At 47.7% G+C, this 17,160-nt stretch overlaps 2 protein-coding genes across 2 annotated transcripts; both read left to right on the top strand.

Moving 5' to 3' along the window:
• Positions 1–4,238: 4,238 nt before the first annotated feature.
• On the top strand, positions 4,239–10,149 carry HOO65_021006 (1 3-beta-glucan synthase component FKS1; the record flags this gene model as incomplete). Its single annotated transcript, XM_071006251.1, has 2 exons — positions 4,239–4,420; positions 4,491–10,149. 2 exons carry the CDS (start codon positions 4,239–4,241, stop codon positions 10,147–10,149), a joined length of 5,841 nt encoding a protein of 1,946 aa, XP_070861644.1.
• A 3,165-nt stretch (positions 10,150–13,314) lies between these two features.
• HOO65_021005 (Aconitate hydratase mitochondrial) lies at positions 13,315–15,761 on the top strand (the record flags this gene model as incomplete). Its single annotated transcript, XM_071006487.1, has 2 exons — positions 13,315–13,425; positions 13,509–15,761. 2 exons carry the CDS (start codon positions 13,315–13,317, stop codon positions 15,759–15,761), a joined length of 2,364 nt encoding a protein of 787 aa, XP_070861643.1.
• Positions 15,762–17,160: the final 1,399 nt, after the last annotated feature.

Here is a 17,160-nt window from a genome sequence, read left to right as displayed (position 1 = left end):
GATGCTGTTTCACCATACAGCCGACCGAAAGACAAACTAAATCTCGTGTTGGTTGGTGTTTCTTACCAACGCCAACGACAAAGCCGTGTATGCGTGTATGTGAGGTGACGGCTAAGACGTGGGATATATGCGTCAGCCATATCGTACCACAGGTGCACATCGACTACGTTCAGAATAAACACGAGAACACAAAGACCTTGCCAAGAGTTGAATATATGAACAGATATGCATCTTTGCTTTGCACATCTCTGGGCGGATTCTTGCCACTGACGACCACGGCGACTACGACGATATGCATGGTCCTTGTATCTTACCCACCAACAAACACTATATCAACTGGGCAGGGCGAAGGAAGAGACACTGGAACGGGAACGGTCTGCAACTTCTCACCGACAATTTGATTTTAGTGCAGAGAAACCCCCTAAATCCACTGAGACGACCACACTGGAACGTGGGTTACCCACATACATGCATTTAGGCGCAACACTTGTTTGCATGTTACATGAATTGAGGGTGGCGATGCAGATTGATCATTTGTGAACTGAAAACCTCGATATCGCCTATGGAAGGGTACAAACAGGTAAAATGCAATACAGGCTCCAGGACCAGTTGAAAACAAGACATTCAATTCTCAGGAATCTAGGCCTTCTTCGTGATTGTTATAGAATGGGCTAGCTAGCAACTAAGGGAAAGATACAAGCAGTTAGTTGATCAATAATAGACGTGTGTTTAATGGTCACAGCCTGGAGAGGCCATCCGCCAAGCACACTATTTGTAATGTACGTTGCGTTAGATTCTTCGAAGAGGTTGAACTTGAGACTTCCATCCTGCTTCTTCAACCCTTTGCCTGTGAAGAATAAATACTCGCTAGACAAATTGGCTGTGTGTCTCGATAAATAGGTGGAAATTTATAGCCCTAGGCCGTTTGATGCGGTATTCATGGTAGGGGGGAATTTGACTTCCGCCGAGTCCTTCCTCCAGTTCTCTTTCTTAGAAGCAAGATAGACAGGGGAGATGAGCACAAAGGAGAGGGGCTAGGCCCTTCGCCAGAGCTGCTAGGAGGACAGGGGGGATTCCTATTCCAGAGAATAGAGATAAAACCAGGAGACTTCGAAGTAGAAGAGACGTGCTTCGCCTGTAAATCATGCGCATGACGGAAGGAGAGCAAACGTGAAACGCCCAAGAAAAACGAGACAATCCCTACACAGATAGAGACAGATTGCATCGCACGTTAGCCTAGGGTTAACACGAACATGGCTAAGATCAAAGGGCTCCAAGCCTGTCTGTGTGCATACTTGGACTGAAGGCAGCCAGCTAGCTAACTGGGCACAGCGTTGCATGTCCATCATATTTTCCGTAATCACTAGAGGTTTTATAAGGGTAAAAAAAAATTGTGGATGGGACATTGTAGGACGCTTGAGTCCGATAAACGGATTGGATGAATGTGCTATTCCATGTGTATATTTGTCCTCAAGAACTCGGGGTTGTTCCTGCTTCAGGTAGACTTGGTGGTAGAAATCCACAGAAGCTGAAGGGACAATACCGAATGCACGTTAGCTGCTTGCTTACTTCCAACGCTACGCTTCTAACGATAGCGCCTATCAAATCCCTAGCCACGCCAGCTAGGCAATAACCTGAACCTCCGTGCGTGCCGTAGCCGTTAAGGAAGGAGCAAGGAGCCATGGAACTGTGGGGCGGGGCTGTCGAGAATCGGATTGACTAGCAAAACAACAATGTAAGAAGAATCAACGCAAGGTACGCTACACTGTATCGTATCGAACCCAGGATATTGCACACACCTAGGAGCAGAAAAAGGAAGGGCAAGGGGCGATAATGAGAGAGAAAGAACCACAAGGCCCGGTGGAAAAAGTATGAGTCCGATAATACATGCGCATACAGGATTACTGAAGAAAATCATTCGCCACCATCAGGGGAGCGGAGCGAGGGGCAAGAAGCCAGCAACACCTGGGACTGACATTGGATAGCATGCTCATCTTTCCATTCCGAAGATGTTTATTTTGTTAGCTACAGCTGGCTTGGATGAGGAGAGCGTTAGCAGAATAATCAGGATTTAGAAGAGACAAAGCCAAGTCACTGCGAAACATGATCGGAGAGAGAGGAATACGACATGGCAAGGCTGGCAAGATAATGAAAAGGGGGCTGAGGCGGCACATACTATCCAAGATGGAACATAGTTGTATGGGTCGGATATTGCTTCCATGGCATCCGTAGCTGACTGGCCTTTTTCTCTCATGTATTTTCCCTCTGCCATCACGTCTTCGATAGCCTGCCTAGTAGGAAAATACTTCATAGCCCTTCATTCTCGTCCTACGTCGAGAAGTAGAGGGGCGAAAAGAAATGCAAGGTATTGATTGAGTCAAGTGAGAAAATAGGGGTGCATTCATTCTACCAATATTTGCAATGGGGCTTAAAGCCCGGCCAGTCGCTGATTGGCCTGGGCATTGCGACCTGCATACGTAACATCTTTTTAGACAACAAGTGGGGCCTCATCCCAAGCTGCCTTTTCATAGCTGAAGCAGCTGATAAGTATTTCCTAACTCCAAAGATATTGTAGTGCCTAGCATAACACCCCCCACACGACCAACGTCAAGTGTTTAGCCTCCGTAAGGGAGCGCTGGGTTGGTCCTGGTGTTGTAAGCGTAACGCGTAAAAATGCAGACGGAAACTGTGGACTAAAAAACTTTTGTGAAGGTTATTCGCTCTAGTGTCCACCAAGTATGGTACGGTGCCACTGTATTTGTACTTTGTCAGACTGTGCCTGAAAGCCACCCCCTCCCCCTGACTTTCCGGCCTATCTTCGCTCTACAACCCGTCAGGGGTACACGGCAGCACTTGAGTGGGATGGAGCCTCACGCAAAAGCTAGCCTTTTAGTGGATCGAACGAAGACCCGATGCCACCACCTTACTGCGCTGGGCAACAGCTTCTCATGGTGTGTTTTCTTACTCGGCTTGCTTTAGCAGAAGTGTGGCTTGGGAGCTCGATTTAGTTTTCCATATGGCATAATGCGACGTAAATTCATAATCAAGGGACGGCCAAGGAAGGGCCTGATGATTCAGCCTCATTCTCAACGCCAAATTTGCGCTCCGTTCCGCATGCTATACTGCTCCACAGTGTCAATTGGATCTTGGAGAGACATAGCTCCTACCTGCCGTATATCTAGCTACTGTACCTTGGCTTATAGAGGATACCAATACCAACAGGCAAATAATGGGCGCGATCACAACAAACACTAAAAAAACAAGTAACAACTATGGTCTGATATCACGTTCTGCACCTCATATGGCATTTGCCTTACTTTAAGCTGTGTATTTGTATTCACGGCCGTAGTTACCTCAAGGCAAGGATATTGTAGGTGGCAAGGCCAACTAGCCAAATTGTACAGCTTTGCACTGTAACCTGTACCTCAGAATGCACCCACACAGGCTACAGGCCACAGACACGAATAAAAAGCGAACTAAAGAAGGTGGCTGCCTCCCCCCCCCTCAATGGGTCGCCCGTCCGCCCTTTTATTTTTTTCTCCTTTATGTGCTCTTCCTTTTTTTTATCCTTTTTTTCTACCTCCCTTTTGATTCCTTTTGCTCTTTTTTACAACTCCCTGACTCTCTGGTAAACCTAGGAATTCTGTCGTTGACATCCCTTTCTTCCTTTCCCCCTTCTACTTGTTTGTCAACACCCTCTATCCACACGATCTTTTTTGCTTTTCTTTCTCTCCTACCTCCCCTCTTCCTTATTTCTTCTTCTTATCCACCCTTTTGTGATAATCCAGTACCTACATTTTTTTTTTCCTTTCGTCGTTTTGCTTTCTTACAAACATTGTTCGTCGCGAGCTGGTACCGGCGGATAACAACACCCGTAGCAACCAGACAAAGCTTCTATTTGTTGAATCAATTTTGCCGCGTTTTTTGCTACTTCGCATTTTTCTCCTTGAGCTTTCGACCACCGTGTCTCAATCATTTGCTCTTGTTATTTCATCAACATCAAAAAAACCACACCACCGTTGGCTTAGTGCTTTATACATCTATCAAACAGTAATCCGCAGATTCAGTGTCCCTGAAATCTAGCTCTCCTGTCATTTTCGTACTCAGACTTTTTAACACTACTTCCCTGATGTCTGAATAAAAGGTAGGCTGCCCTAGCTAGTGAGAAGATGGCTGCACGCAATCGAACGGAAAATTAACACGGCCAGCAGTACAATTTCACATAGAGTCTCAACATAATGTCAGCATACCCAGGTGGTGGCAACGGCCACCAAGGCTACGATGACGGGTACAATGGCCAAGGCCATGCCCAGGGTCAAGGCAATGGTGGCCAGGACCAGTACTATCAAGATGACCAGTACTACGATAACGGATACGACCAGAACCAGCGTGGAGGAAATGATGGCTACTACGACAACTCGTAAGTCAATCACCACTTTGATGTAAACGTCGTATATGTGTACGGGCTTAGTTGCTAATGCTTCTCTTAGTGGCTACTACAATGCCGATTCGAACAATGCATACCATCAAGACGGCGGCTACTACGACAACCAGGAGCAATATCAGGACAATTATTACGGCAATGGCCAGGGTGGCGGTGCACAAGGCTACGACCAAGGCTATGACAATGCTGGCTACGACAACCGCGGTGGCCGCCCCCATGGCTCCGAAGATGATTCAGAGACCTTCAGCGATTTCACCATGCGATCCGACATGGCTCGTGCCACAGATATGGACTACTATGGCCGAGGCGACGAACGCTACGATGGATACGATCAAGGTCAGGGCGGCGCCCGTGGATTTCGGCCTCCTTCTTCGCAGGTATCCTATGGCGGAAACCGTTCGTCGGGTGCCTCAACGCCCAACTTCGGCATGGACTATGGCAATGTTCTACCCGCTGGACAACGTTCTCGTGAACCGTACCCCGCTTGGACTTCAGAAGCCCAAATTCCTTTGTCCAAAGAGGAGATTGAGGATATCTTCGTTGATCTCACTGCCAAGTTCGGATTTCAGCGGGACAGCATGCGGAACATGTACGATCATCTTATGATCCAGCTGGACTCGCGAGCGTCGCGCATGACCCCTAACCAGGCTCTTCTTTCTCTCCATGCCGATTATATTGGTGGTGACAACGCCAACTACCGCAAATGGTACTTCGCTGCTCATCTTGACCTTGATGACGCCGTCGGCTTCGCCAATGTGACCAAAGGCAAAGGCTTGAAAAAGCAAAACAAGAAGAAGAAGAAGGGTGGCGATGCAGACCAAACTGAGGCTGAGCAGCTTCAGGATCTGGAGGGCGATGATAGCCTTGAAGCTGCCGAGTTCCGCTGGAAAACACGCATGAACCGGATGTCACAGCATGATAGGTGCCGTCAAATTGCTCTTTACCTGTTGTGCTGGGGTGAAGCTAACCAAGTGAGGTTCATGCCTGAGTGCTTGTGCTTCATTTTCAAGTGCTGTGATGACTACTTGAATTCGCCGGCCTGCCAGAACCAGACTGAGCCCGTTGACGAACTCACATATCTGGAAAAGTGCATTACTCCATTGTACCAGTATTGCCGTGACCAAGGATATGAAATTCTCGACGGCAAATACGTCCGTCGTGAGCGCGATCACAAGCAGATCATTGGTTATGATGATTGCAACCAGCTTTTCTGGTATCCTGAGGGTATCGAGCGCATTGTTCTCGAGGATAAATCTCGGCTTGTTGACGTCCCTCCCGCTGAGCGTTACATGAAGCTCGGGGAAGTGTCTTGGAAGAAGTCGTTCTTCAAGACTTACAAAGAGTCGCGTTCGTGGTTCCACATGGTGGTGAATTTTAATCGTATTTGGATTATTCACATCACCATGTTTTGGTTCTACACCGCCTTTAATGCCCCCAGCGTTATCCTCGGTAATGAGTACGAGCAACAGGTTAACAATCAACCAGAAACCGGCAAGCTGTTCTCAATTGTTGGTTTAGGTGGTGCTTTTGCTTCATTCATTCAAATCCTGGCAACTCTTTGTGAATGGACGTATGTCCCCCGTCGTTGGGCTGGTGCTCAGCATCTGACGAAGCGTCTACTTTTCCTCCTGCTCGTCTTCGTCCTGAACGTGGCTCCTTTCGTTTACATCTTCATGGTTGCAACTGATACAACGTCGAAGAAAATCCTGAAGTATGTTGGTATTGGCCACTTTGTGCTCGCCCTGCATACCTTCATCTTCTTTGCCATCATGCCCCTGGGTGGTCTGTTTGGCTCGTACCTGACAAAGAATTCTCGTCGGTACGTGGCCTCGCAAACCTTTACTGCCAGCTGGCCCCGACTTAAAGGCAACGATCTGGCAATGTCTTACGGCCTGTGGCTAGCGACCTTTGGCGCCAAGTTTGCTGAGTCGTACATGTACCTGACCCTGTCTTTCCGTGATCCCATACGTTATCTGTCCATCATGAAGATTCAATGTCAAGGTGACAAGATGTTTGGCGACGTTTTGTGCAAGCACCAACCAGCTATTACGCTTGGTTTGATGACGGTCACAGATTTGATTTTCTTCTTCCTTGACACCTACTTGTTCTACGTCTTGGTCAACACTGTTTTCTCCATTGCACGGTCTTTCTACCTTGGTTCTTCCATTTGGACTCCTTGGAGAAACATCTACTCTCGTTTGCCCAAGCGTATCTACTCCAAGGTCTTGGCTACCACTGATATGGAAATCAAGTACAAACCCAAGGTGCTAATTTCTCAAATCTGGAACGCCATCGTTATCAGTATGTACCGTGAACATCTTCTGGCAATCGACCACGTTCAGAAGCTTCTCTACCACCAGGTTCCTTCAGAGCAAGAGGGCAAGCGTACCCTTCGTGCACCTACCTTCTTCGTGTCCCAGGAAGACCACTCCTTCAAGACAGAATACTTCCCCAGCCACAGTGAAGCTGAGCGCCGTATCTCTTTCTTTGCGCAGTCTCTTTCTACCCCCATCCCGGAGCCTCTGCCTGTCGATAACATGCCTACTTTCACCGTCTTTATCCCCCACTACTCGGAAAAGATCCTTCTTTCACTTCGTGAAATTATCCGTGAGGATGAGCCCTACTCCCGCGTCACGCTTCTTGAATATCTCAAGCAGCTTCACCCTCATGAATGGGATTGCTTTGTCAAGGATACCAAGATTCTTGCCGACGAGACCTCCATCATGGACTCTAACAACGAGAAAAGTGAAAAGGACACGGCCAAGAGCAAGATTGACGACCTTCCATTCTATTTCCTTGGTTTCAAGAGCTCTGCACCTGAGTATACCCTCCGTACCCGTATATGGGCTTCGTTGCGCTCCCAGACTCTCTACCGCACCATCTCAGGTTTTATGAACTACAGCCGTGCTATCAAGTTACTTTACCGTGTCGAGAATCCCGAAGTCGTTCAAATGTTTGGTGGTAACTCTGACAAGCTTGAACGAGAACTGGAACGCATGGCCCGCCGAAAGTTTAAGCTGGTAGTTTCCATGCAGCGTTACGCGAAATTCAAGAAGGAAGAAATGGAGAACACTGAATTCCTTCTTCGTGCCTACCCTGATTTGCAGATTGCTTATCTTGATGAGGAACCTCCCGTCAACGAGGGCGATGAGCCCCGTCTGTACTCTGCTCTAATTGACGGCCACTGTGAGGTCATGGAAAATGGAATGCGTCGTCCCAAATTCCGTGTTCAGCTTTCTGGAAATCCTATTCTCGGAGATGGAAAGTCTGACAACCAGAATCACGCTGTTATCTTCTACCGTGGCGAGTACATGCAGCTCATTGATGCCAACCAGGACAACTACCTCGAGGAATGTTTGAAGATTCGCTCCGTATTGGCTGAGTTTGAGGAAATGAAACTTGAAAACACATCGCCATATACTCCCGGCGTGAAGAACGAGGTTACCTCCCCTGTTGCCATTCTGGGTGCCCGTGAGTACATTTTCTCTGAGAACATCGGCATCATGGGTGACGTGGCCGCCGGAAAGGAACAGACATTCGGTACTCTCTCTGCTCGTACACTAGCTCAAATTGGTGGTAAGCTTCATTACGGTCATCCTGATTTCCTCAACGGTATCTTCATGTGTACCCGTGGTGGTGTGTCAAAGGCCCAAAAAGGTCTTCATCTGAACGAAGATATTTACGCCGGTATGAATGCAATGCTACGCGGTGGTCGCATCAAGCACTGCGAGTACTACCAATGTGGTAAGGGTCGTGATTTGGGTTTTGGTTCGATTCTTAACTTCACGACCAAGATTGGCACTGGTATGGGAGAACAGATGCTTTCCCGTGAATACTACTATCTCGGCACGCAGCTTCCTCTTGATCGTTTCTTGTCTTTCTTCTACGCCCATCCAGGTTTCCACTTGAACAACATGTTCATCATGCTGTCAGTTCAGCTGTTCATGATTGTTCTACTCAACCTCGGTGCTCTGCGTCACGAAACGATTGCCTGCGATTACAACCGTAACGTTCCTATCACGGATGCTTTGTACCCTACCGGCTGCGCCAACACGGACGCCGTTGCTGATTGGGTGTACCGTTCCATTATTTCTATCGTTTTTGTGTTCTTCTTATCATTTGTGCCTCTGGCTACTCAGGAACTTATCGAACGTGGTGCTTGGCGTTGCTGCTTGCGTCTGCTCAAGCAGTTCTGCTCGCTTTCTCCCCTCTTTGAGGTCTTTACTTGCCAGATTTACGCCAATGCTGTCCAGCAGAACTTGTCGTTCGGCGGTGCTCGTTACATCGGTACCGGACGTGGTTTTGCCACTGCGCGTATTCCGTTCGGTGTGCTGTACTCACGATTCGCAGCCCCTTCCATATACTTCGGCGCTCGCCTGGTGCTCATGCTCCTCTTTGCCACTTCTACTGTCTGGACACCCGCTCTAGTATACTTCTGGCTCTCACTCCTGGCTCTTTGCATTTCCCCCTTCCTCTACAACCCCCATCAGTTCGCCTGGAATGATTTCTTCATTGACTACCGTGATTACCTTCGTTGGCTTTCGCGAGGTAACTCTCGTTCTCACGCGTCTTCGTGGATTTCCTTCTGCCGTCTGTCCCGTACGCGTATCACTGGCTACAAGCGCAAAGTCCTTGGTGATCCTTCATCGAAGCTTTCTGCAGACGTTCCTCGCGCTGCTATGGGTAACCTTTTCTTCGGTGAGATTTTTGCCCCGCTGGTACTGGTAGCCATTACAGTGGTTCCGTATTTGTACATCAACGCGCAGACTGGTGTCGCAGAGGATGCCTCTGACACCGACGGTCCTACCAACTCTGTTATTCGCCTCGGCATTGTGGCTGTCCTTCCCATTGTAGTTAATATGGGCGCTCTGTTCATGATGTTCTTCATGGCTTGCTTCATGGGCCCTCTTCTTAGTATGTGCTGCAAAAAGTTTGGATCAGTCCTTGCCGGCATTGCGCATGGTATTTCCGTCGTCATCCTCATTGTTACTTTTGAGGTCATGTTCGTTCTTGAGGACTTCAACTGGGCCCGTACCGTCATTGGTATGATCGCTGCTATGGCCGTCCAACGCTTCATTGTCAAGTTGATCATTTCGCTGGCCCTGACTCGTGAGATGAAGACTGACCAGTCCAACATAGCTTTTTGGTCTGGTAAATGGTACTCCATGGGATGGCACTCTATCTCCCAACCTGCCCGTGAGTTCCTGTGCAAAATTACAGAGCTTACAATGTTCGGAGCCGATTTCTTCCTGGGACATTTCATTCTGATCTTCATGTTCCCCTTCCTTATGGTGCCTAAAATGGACACTATCCACAGTACAATGCTTTTCTGGATGCGCCCTTCCAGACAGATGCGCCCTCCTATCTACTCTCTGAAACAGTCCAAACTCCGTCGTCGCCGTGTTACGCGCTACGCTACTCTGTACTTTTTCATGCTAGTGGTTATCGTGGGTGTCATTGTTGGCCCCGTCGTCATTGGCAAACTTGACATCATCAAGACAGACTCGCTGCCTTCTGTGCTCAGAACCGAAAGATTGCTTCAGCACAATAAGCAAGACAATGATAACACCCGTGGCAAGCTGATCACTGGTGTCCGTAACCCCACATACACCGGAAAGGGTCTTAGTACTGTTACTGACAATGCTGCGACCGCCGAGGTAACGGAGACGGCTGGCGCCAAGATCAAGATCAAGCTGTTCAAGTAAGCCTTGTGCTTATTTGTTTTTTTTGGACAGTTTTTGATTGAAAGCCCAGCGAATGTTCGGTTAGATAGACTGTGGCTCATTTATGCCTGTTATGTGTTTTGCTTCCTTTTATCCTTTTTTTCTTCGTTTCCACTCGTGGCTTTTGTTGGCTGTCTTGTTTATTTCTGTTTTTATATGAGTTGTTTCGGTTCATATCAATCTATTATTTCCGTTTTGAACTGCTCCTACATGCGTCGTTTCTTTGACCTTTTTTTTTCGAGGGATTTGTTCTGCGCAAGCAGCTAGCTACATAGTTATCTTGTCTCAAACAAAGCGACGTTCTCTTTCTCTCTCCATCCTTAATATTTCAAGTTTTGATAGCTAGTGAGCCTGGGATGAGTTTCTATTGAACAGCAACACTATTGTTCTAAGATTGCTGTGCATTGTACGTAGGTATTCTCCCATGTTCCAATTTGCATTCCTAGTATACCCATAGCCTACGGCCTTGTCGGAAAGGCTTGTCCAAACACAAAAGAGTTATGTGAAAAAGAAAAGGCCACATATACGTGACCTATCAACTTATAACCCGAGCTCTACTACATGGCGTTTATTTAGCCTTGCCGAGCTTCGTCCGAGTTCTTGATTCCCCCTACAAATATCGCCTCTATATCCCAAGTTCGCTCCTATGACGAGTGATGTTGATTTTTGGGGTCCTGGCCTAGAGAGGATTTTTTTCGAGTTTGCAAATGTTATTTTATCCAAGCACTAATTGATAAACGCGATGGTCATAAACCACAGCATCGTGATATATTATGGCACTATTAGTTTAACATCAAGAGAATCCTAACTCAATTGGAGAGACACAAAAGTTTCACAACTCATGACATTGTTTAGCAGTCAGACCAATGGGCTAAATCTGTATACATCGCGTACTACTTCTAAAAAGCTAGAAGGTTCAATTGGAACAAATATCGCGAGGTACAGGACATGTAAATTTTCTAGGCAATCGGCCTACGTGCGTTGGTAGCAGTTGGATCCTTCTCTTTGTGTGTTACAAGAGGCTCGGCCGACGTAAACTCGTATTTACGACCCATGTGGGACTCACACCAACCCTTACGGAGAAAAAATCAGGCACCTTTTTACACTAAACGTCTCTTGGGCCAATTATATTACTACGAAACCTGTCGATGGGATCTTTCACACGCCATCCTATTGGAAGGTCACAAATAAGAATTCCTTCATAACTTTTCGGCCTCTTTTATTCGCCAGTGGTGTTCAGGCCCCAAAAATAGCCAACACAGGTCATAGCCCCTTCTTTCCCATCCGGCGAGAATTTTGAGAAAAAGGTCAAGAACGCAAGTAGAGGGAGGGCTTTTACGATGTCCGAGGAGGAGCAGGCCAATATCCGAGGATCGCCGTTAATAGAGCCGCGGCAAGTGTCAAGAAGCTAAGAGCAAGGGAAGGAAGTTGGCTAGCTTGATCAATTCTTTTCATGGGGTTTGGTAGTAGTACTCTAGGTGCAAGGTGCAAGATGATGAGAACCCGTTTCTTCCTTGACTGGCAGCTCAATAGAAACTTCCACTGGCCAAGAAGGTAGTTTTGGAAATAATCTACCCTCTATACTACCATTAGCTGAGCACAGTATCTGGTATTGGTCAAAACAAAAGTTTTTAATGTTCAGCTGTTGAGCTTGCTCTCATCTTCCTTCCCGCCGTCTTGATGTATGTTGAACAGGCCCCACTTCAGGTGCTCCTGAAGAATAACTCTGAACTTGGTGTTATGCGTGCTGTTAGGGCACTTATATTGCTACTATCTCTCAATTTTTGGCCGAGAAACTAATTTGTGATGTTGGTTATTCGTAAATACTAACTGCTACCTGGGCTGCAAAACAAGCGAGTGGCTGATTTTTTTTTCATGTTATTTTCCCTTTGAAGAAGCTTCATTCACATAGTATGAGTCGGATTATAGAAGGATCTCCAATTGCTCTGCTCAGGCTGTACGCAAGCGTCCATTATATTGGAGCTTATAGGCCAGGGAGATGTGCTCCATATTTTCACACTATTTTGCTTGTGATTGTGCTTGGAGTAAGAAGTTATTATGTTATTATAGATAGATTCCTATTGGCCGGAAGGCACAACTGTGGGGAAATTCTTCGTGCTTCTCTTACGGTGCCACACTAAAAACTTAGTCTTCTGTCAAGTTCAGTTGGCTTATGCTGTCGTTTCCGTAGATGGCCATTGCCTTTCCCACAACCAGACAGCTGCGCTTATATTCCCCAGTTCCTGAGGCATTTGCTATTTGCGACGTAGTTAACACGTACTTCTGGGGCTAGATCTAGCTTGAATGAACAGTTGTGCCGGCTTTGCACTTAGCATCTGTTACAGGTACATTACAGCGGTACATGCTGATGCACATGCACTTCACTCACTGATTGACACTACGCTAGTGCCACATCTTGTCCCTTTCAAAAATTTTCCCAATCGATTTTTTGTCTCCATAGTTGCTCTGCCCCTCCTTCCCTTCAAGAAGGTCGTGCGTCTCCTGAGGCCCTCAGCAGCAAGCACAATGAAGTGAGAACTGGGGCACTTGCCAAAAGGGAAAGAGGCAAGGAAGGACCTGTAAATGCCCCACATAATGTGTTTGATATAGCATAATAGACGCTCGATGATTGGCCCGGCCGCCCGGGCTTCAGGTCTTATTACGTCTTTCGTCATAGCCGAGTTGCTCCGTTGAATCGAAATCGTAACGCCGAATAGGGAGGGATCTTGCCTTGCTAGGTGTAATTTATTTTTATTTTATTTTTTACGTGACAGGACAAGACAAGTTCTTTGCTCTTGCCCCTTCCATAGCTTTAGAGCTTTTTTTTCGTGCCTTTATACCTAGTCGAATACTTTACGCCGATAATTTTGCATTTTCTTTCTTCCCCTTCTTTTTCTTTTTATCCTTCTTAATCCACCTCTTCACCCACCATCGTCGCACTTTCTTTGTCTAAAATCTACCTTTTTCTATTAGATTTGGGGCTTATAGTGTGCTGCATGTGTCTACATTCACCCTGCGGGACTGAGTAGATAATACGCGCCTCCATTTCTCTGCTGTCATCTCCTAGATATCAGTGAGAAGAGCTTTTCGAAGCTACTTTCATTCTATACTTCATTATTTCTCCTTCCACATAATACCACATTCACAATGCTGGCTACTCGCCAGATTCTGGGTATGGCCCGGAACCGCACCATGTTCGGTGTTGCTTCCGGAGTCCGGCGCTTGGCTACTGTCCACGACTCTCCTCTTGACAAGAAGGTAAGTAAGCAATTCCATTCTGGGGATCTATGTACAGACACAAGCCGAACAAAGTTTACTGATGGTTTTCTTTCTTACAACAGGTCAGACAAAACAACCTTGAGGAGGGCAACTTCATCAACTACAAGAAGATGTCTGAGAACCTTGCTGTCGTCCGCTCCCGCCTCAACCGCCCCCTTACCTACGCCGAGAAGATTCTGTATTCTCACTTAGACGACCCCCACAGCCAGGACATTGAGCGTGGCGTCAGCTACTTGAAGCTTCGTCCCGATCGTGTTGCTTGCCAGGACGCCACTGCCCAGATGGCCATTCTTCAGTTTATGTCGGCTGGTATGCCTTCCGTTGCCAACCCCACCACCGTTCACTGTGACCATCTGATCCAGGCCCAAATTGGCGGCGCTAAGGATCTTGCCCGTGCAAAGGACATCAACAAGGAAGTTTACGACTTCCTTGCCTCTGCCTGTGCCAAGTTCAACATTGGTTTCTGGAAGCCCGGATCTGGTATCATCCACCAGATTCTGCTCGAGAACTACGCTTTCCCCGGTGGTCTGCTGATCGGCACTGACTCCCACACCCCCAACGGCGGTGGTCTGGGCATGTGCGCTATTGGTGTTGGTGGTGCTGATGCTGTGGATGTCATGGCTAACCTCCCCTGGGAGCTGAAGGCTCCCAAGGTTATTGGTGTTAAGCTGACTGGCCAGCTCAACGGCTGGGCTTCACCTAAGGACATCATCCTTAAGGTTGCCGGTATTCTTACTGTCAAGGGTGGTACTGGCGCTATCGTCGAGTACCACGGCCCTGGTCTGGAGAGCATCTCCGCCACTGGTCTGGGCACTATTGCCAACATGGGTGCTGAGATTGGTGCCACTACCTCGGTATTCCCCTTCTCTGACCGCATGTACGACTACCTTGCCGCTACTAAGCGTAAGGAGATTGGTGATTTCGCTCGCGTCTACTCTAAGGAGCTGCGCCCTGATGAAGGCTGCGAGTACGACCAGCTCATCGAGATTAACCTGAGCGAACTTGAGCCTCACATCAACGGTCCCTACACCCCTGATCTGGCTACTCCCATTTCCAAGTTTAGCCAGGCCGCAAAGGACAACAACTGGCCATCTGAGATGAAGGTTGGCCTGATTGGTTCTTGCACGAACTCCTCCTACGAGGACATGGACCGTGCTGCCTCTATTGCCCGTGATGCCATGAGCCACGGTCTCAAGTCCAAGTCTCTGTTCACTGTCACCCCCGGCTCTGAGCAGGTTCGTGCTACTATCGAGCGTGATGGCCAGCTGCAAACCTTTGAGGAATTTGGTGGTGTCGTCTTGGCTAATGCTTGCGGTCCTTGCATTGGTCAGTGGGATCGCCGCGACGTCAAGAAGGGCGAGGCCAACTCCATTGTTTCATCTTACAACCGTAACTTCACTGGCCGTAACGACTCTAACCCTGCTACCCGCTCTTTCGTTACCTCTCCCGATCTGGTTGTCGCCTTGTCTATTGCCGGTACCCTCCACTTTAACCCTCTGACCGACAAGCTTAAAGACAAGGATGGTAACGAGTTCATGCTGAAGCCCCCCACCGGCCAGGCCCTCCCTTCGCGTGGCTATGATCCTGGTGAGAACACATACCAGGCTCCTCCTGCCAACCGTGATGCTGTCTCCGTATCTGTTTCTCCCAGCTCCGACCGTCTTCAGATTTTGTCCCCCTTCAAGGCCTGGGATGGCAAGGATGCTCTTGATATCCCCATCCTGATCAAGTGCAAGGGCAAGACCACTACCGACCATATCTCCATGGCTGGCCCCTGGTTGAAGTACCGTGGCCATCTGGACAACATCTCCAACAACATGCTGATTGGTGCTATCAACGAGGCTAACGAGGAGGCTAACAAGGTTAAGAATTTCACCACCGGTGAGTTCGGCGGTGTTCCCGATGTCGCCCGCGACTACAAGGCCAAGGGTATCAAGTGGGTTGTCATTGGTGATTGGAACTACGGCGAGGGTTCCTCCCGTGAGCACGCTGCCCTGGAGCCCCGCCACCTTGGTGGCCTGGCCATTATTACCCGCTCCTTTGCTCGTATCCACGAGACCAACCTGAAGAAGCAAGGTATGCTTCCTCTGACCTTCTCCGACCCCGCTGACTACGACAAGGTCAAGCCCTACGACAAGGTCGATATCATGTGCACTGAACTGGCCGTTGGAAAGCCCATGACCATGCGTGTCCACCCCGCCTCTGGCGAGGCTGTTTTTGACATCAAGCTGTCTCACACCTTCAACGAGCCCCAGATTGAGTGGTTCAAGAACGGTTCGGCCCTGAACACCATGGCTATCAAGAACAAGGCCTAGATTTGTACTTGAGTCTTCTTGTCTGTCATAAATAAACCTTGCAACAAACTGAAAAGTTGGCCATAGCTTTTTAAGACGTCATCCAGAATTCGTCCATTTTACCTCCCCAAATTCTTCGTCTCCTCGGTGCGCGCCTGTTTATTTGGGCGCAAGCTCCGAATAACTAAGCGTGTTTTCGCCTTTGATGGGCGTTTGTATGGCCTCATCATACTTTCAAAATATCTTATAGTTCCTTGGCTGTTCTAGACGGCCTCGCATTACTGGTTCCTTTCCGTGCTGTGCTTGGGTTCACAAGTTCTTGTTTAACGTTTGGATTGTCAACATTATTAGGTTTTCTAGCTTTTGCTTTTTCGTTCCAATTGCTGTAAAAATAAAAAAAAACAGTTCAAAACTAAAAAATCGCCGTTAAATGAATGTGCATAGAGTAAATATTGTCTTTTAGACCATGTTATATAGCATACATTGTGTGCTTTACAGACAAGACAGACTGGGTTATCCCTAGTGTATCCGAGTCACGTGACAACAAGTAGCAAGCTGTTGACTACTTCAATGTCGTTCAACCTAGAAGCACATTGTCCTAATTAAAGGGCCAAATGTAGGAACAAACAGGCAAAAGAAAGCAAATAAACAAAGACGGCGGCATTTTCCCGTTCTTTTGCTTTATCTCCACCTTCTATTACTTCTTTACTTCTCTGTGGCTTTTATTTTTGGTTGTCCTATTCTTTTGTCTTTTCTTCTTGGAGAGGGGGGGCCTTGTGCACTATCTCCAGCCAACCTTTTGCGACTGGTAAGTCTAAATAGCAACACTTTGCTTAAACACACAAGCTTGGCTGGACTAAATGTTTTATCTTACGGAGTGTCTAATGTGGGAATGAGCAGAATCTATAGAGCGTGTGCTTATATATACACCTTGTCAACGGAACGCACTTCTATCGCATCGCTCTATCGTGTAGTCTCCAACAATCGAGCTCGACGAATACCAGCGGACTCGATAACATTCACAGCTTGATATTATACGCCCTCTCGACCACCAAAAACAATACTGCGAGTTGTATGTGAAGGGCATAGCCGACCACAAGAATGCCTCCTTCCGTGCAGCGTATCAATACCGCGCGCGCGCGTTCCTTTATTACTAGATTGCCTCTCTTTACAAGATGCGCAAGTAGTATCTTGGTTTTGTTGTGGATAGTCTCACTACAGAGCTCTTTTGATATCTTTGATTGGGGGTGCCTCAAGCCTACAGAATTGAACTTTGCTCAGTGTATGTTCGCAGTCATATCGCCTAAACCTGTTCTCTTGTCTCTAACGCCAAAACATAGCCTACCGATTAAATACCTACCCTATTGTGCATCTTAGTGTACTTCATCTCTTGGGGAATGTATTTACATTGACGCCTCTT

The sequence above is a fragment of the Ceratocystis lukuohia genome, assembly GCF_044167205.1.
Source record: "Ceratocystis lukuohia strain C4212 chromosome Unknown Supercontig2_pilon, whole genome shotgun sequence".
Classification (NCBI taxonomy): Eukaryota; Fungi; Ascomycota; class Sordariomycetes; order Microascales; family Ceratocystidaceae; genus Ceratocystis; species Ceratocystis lukuohia.
Note: the sequence above shows the minus strand (reverse complement) of the source record. Positions and strands in the feature narration are given on the sequence as shown.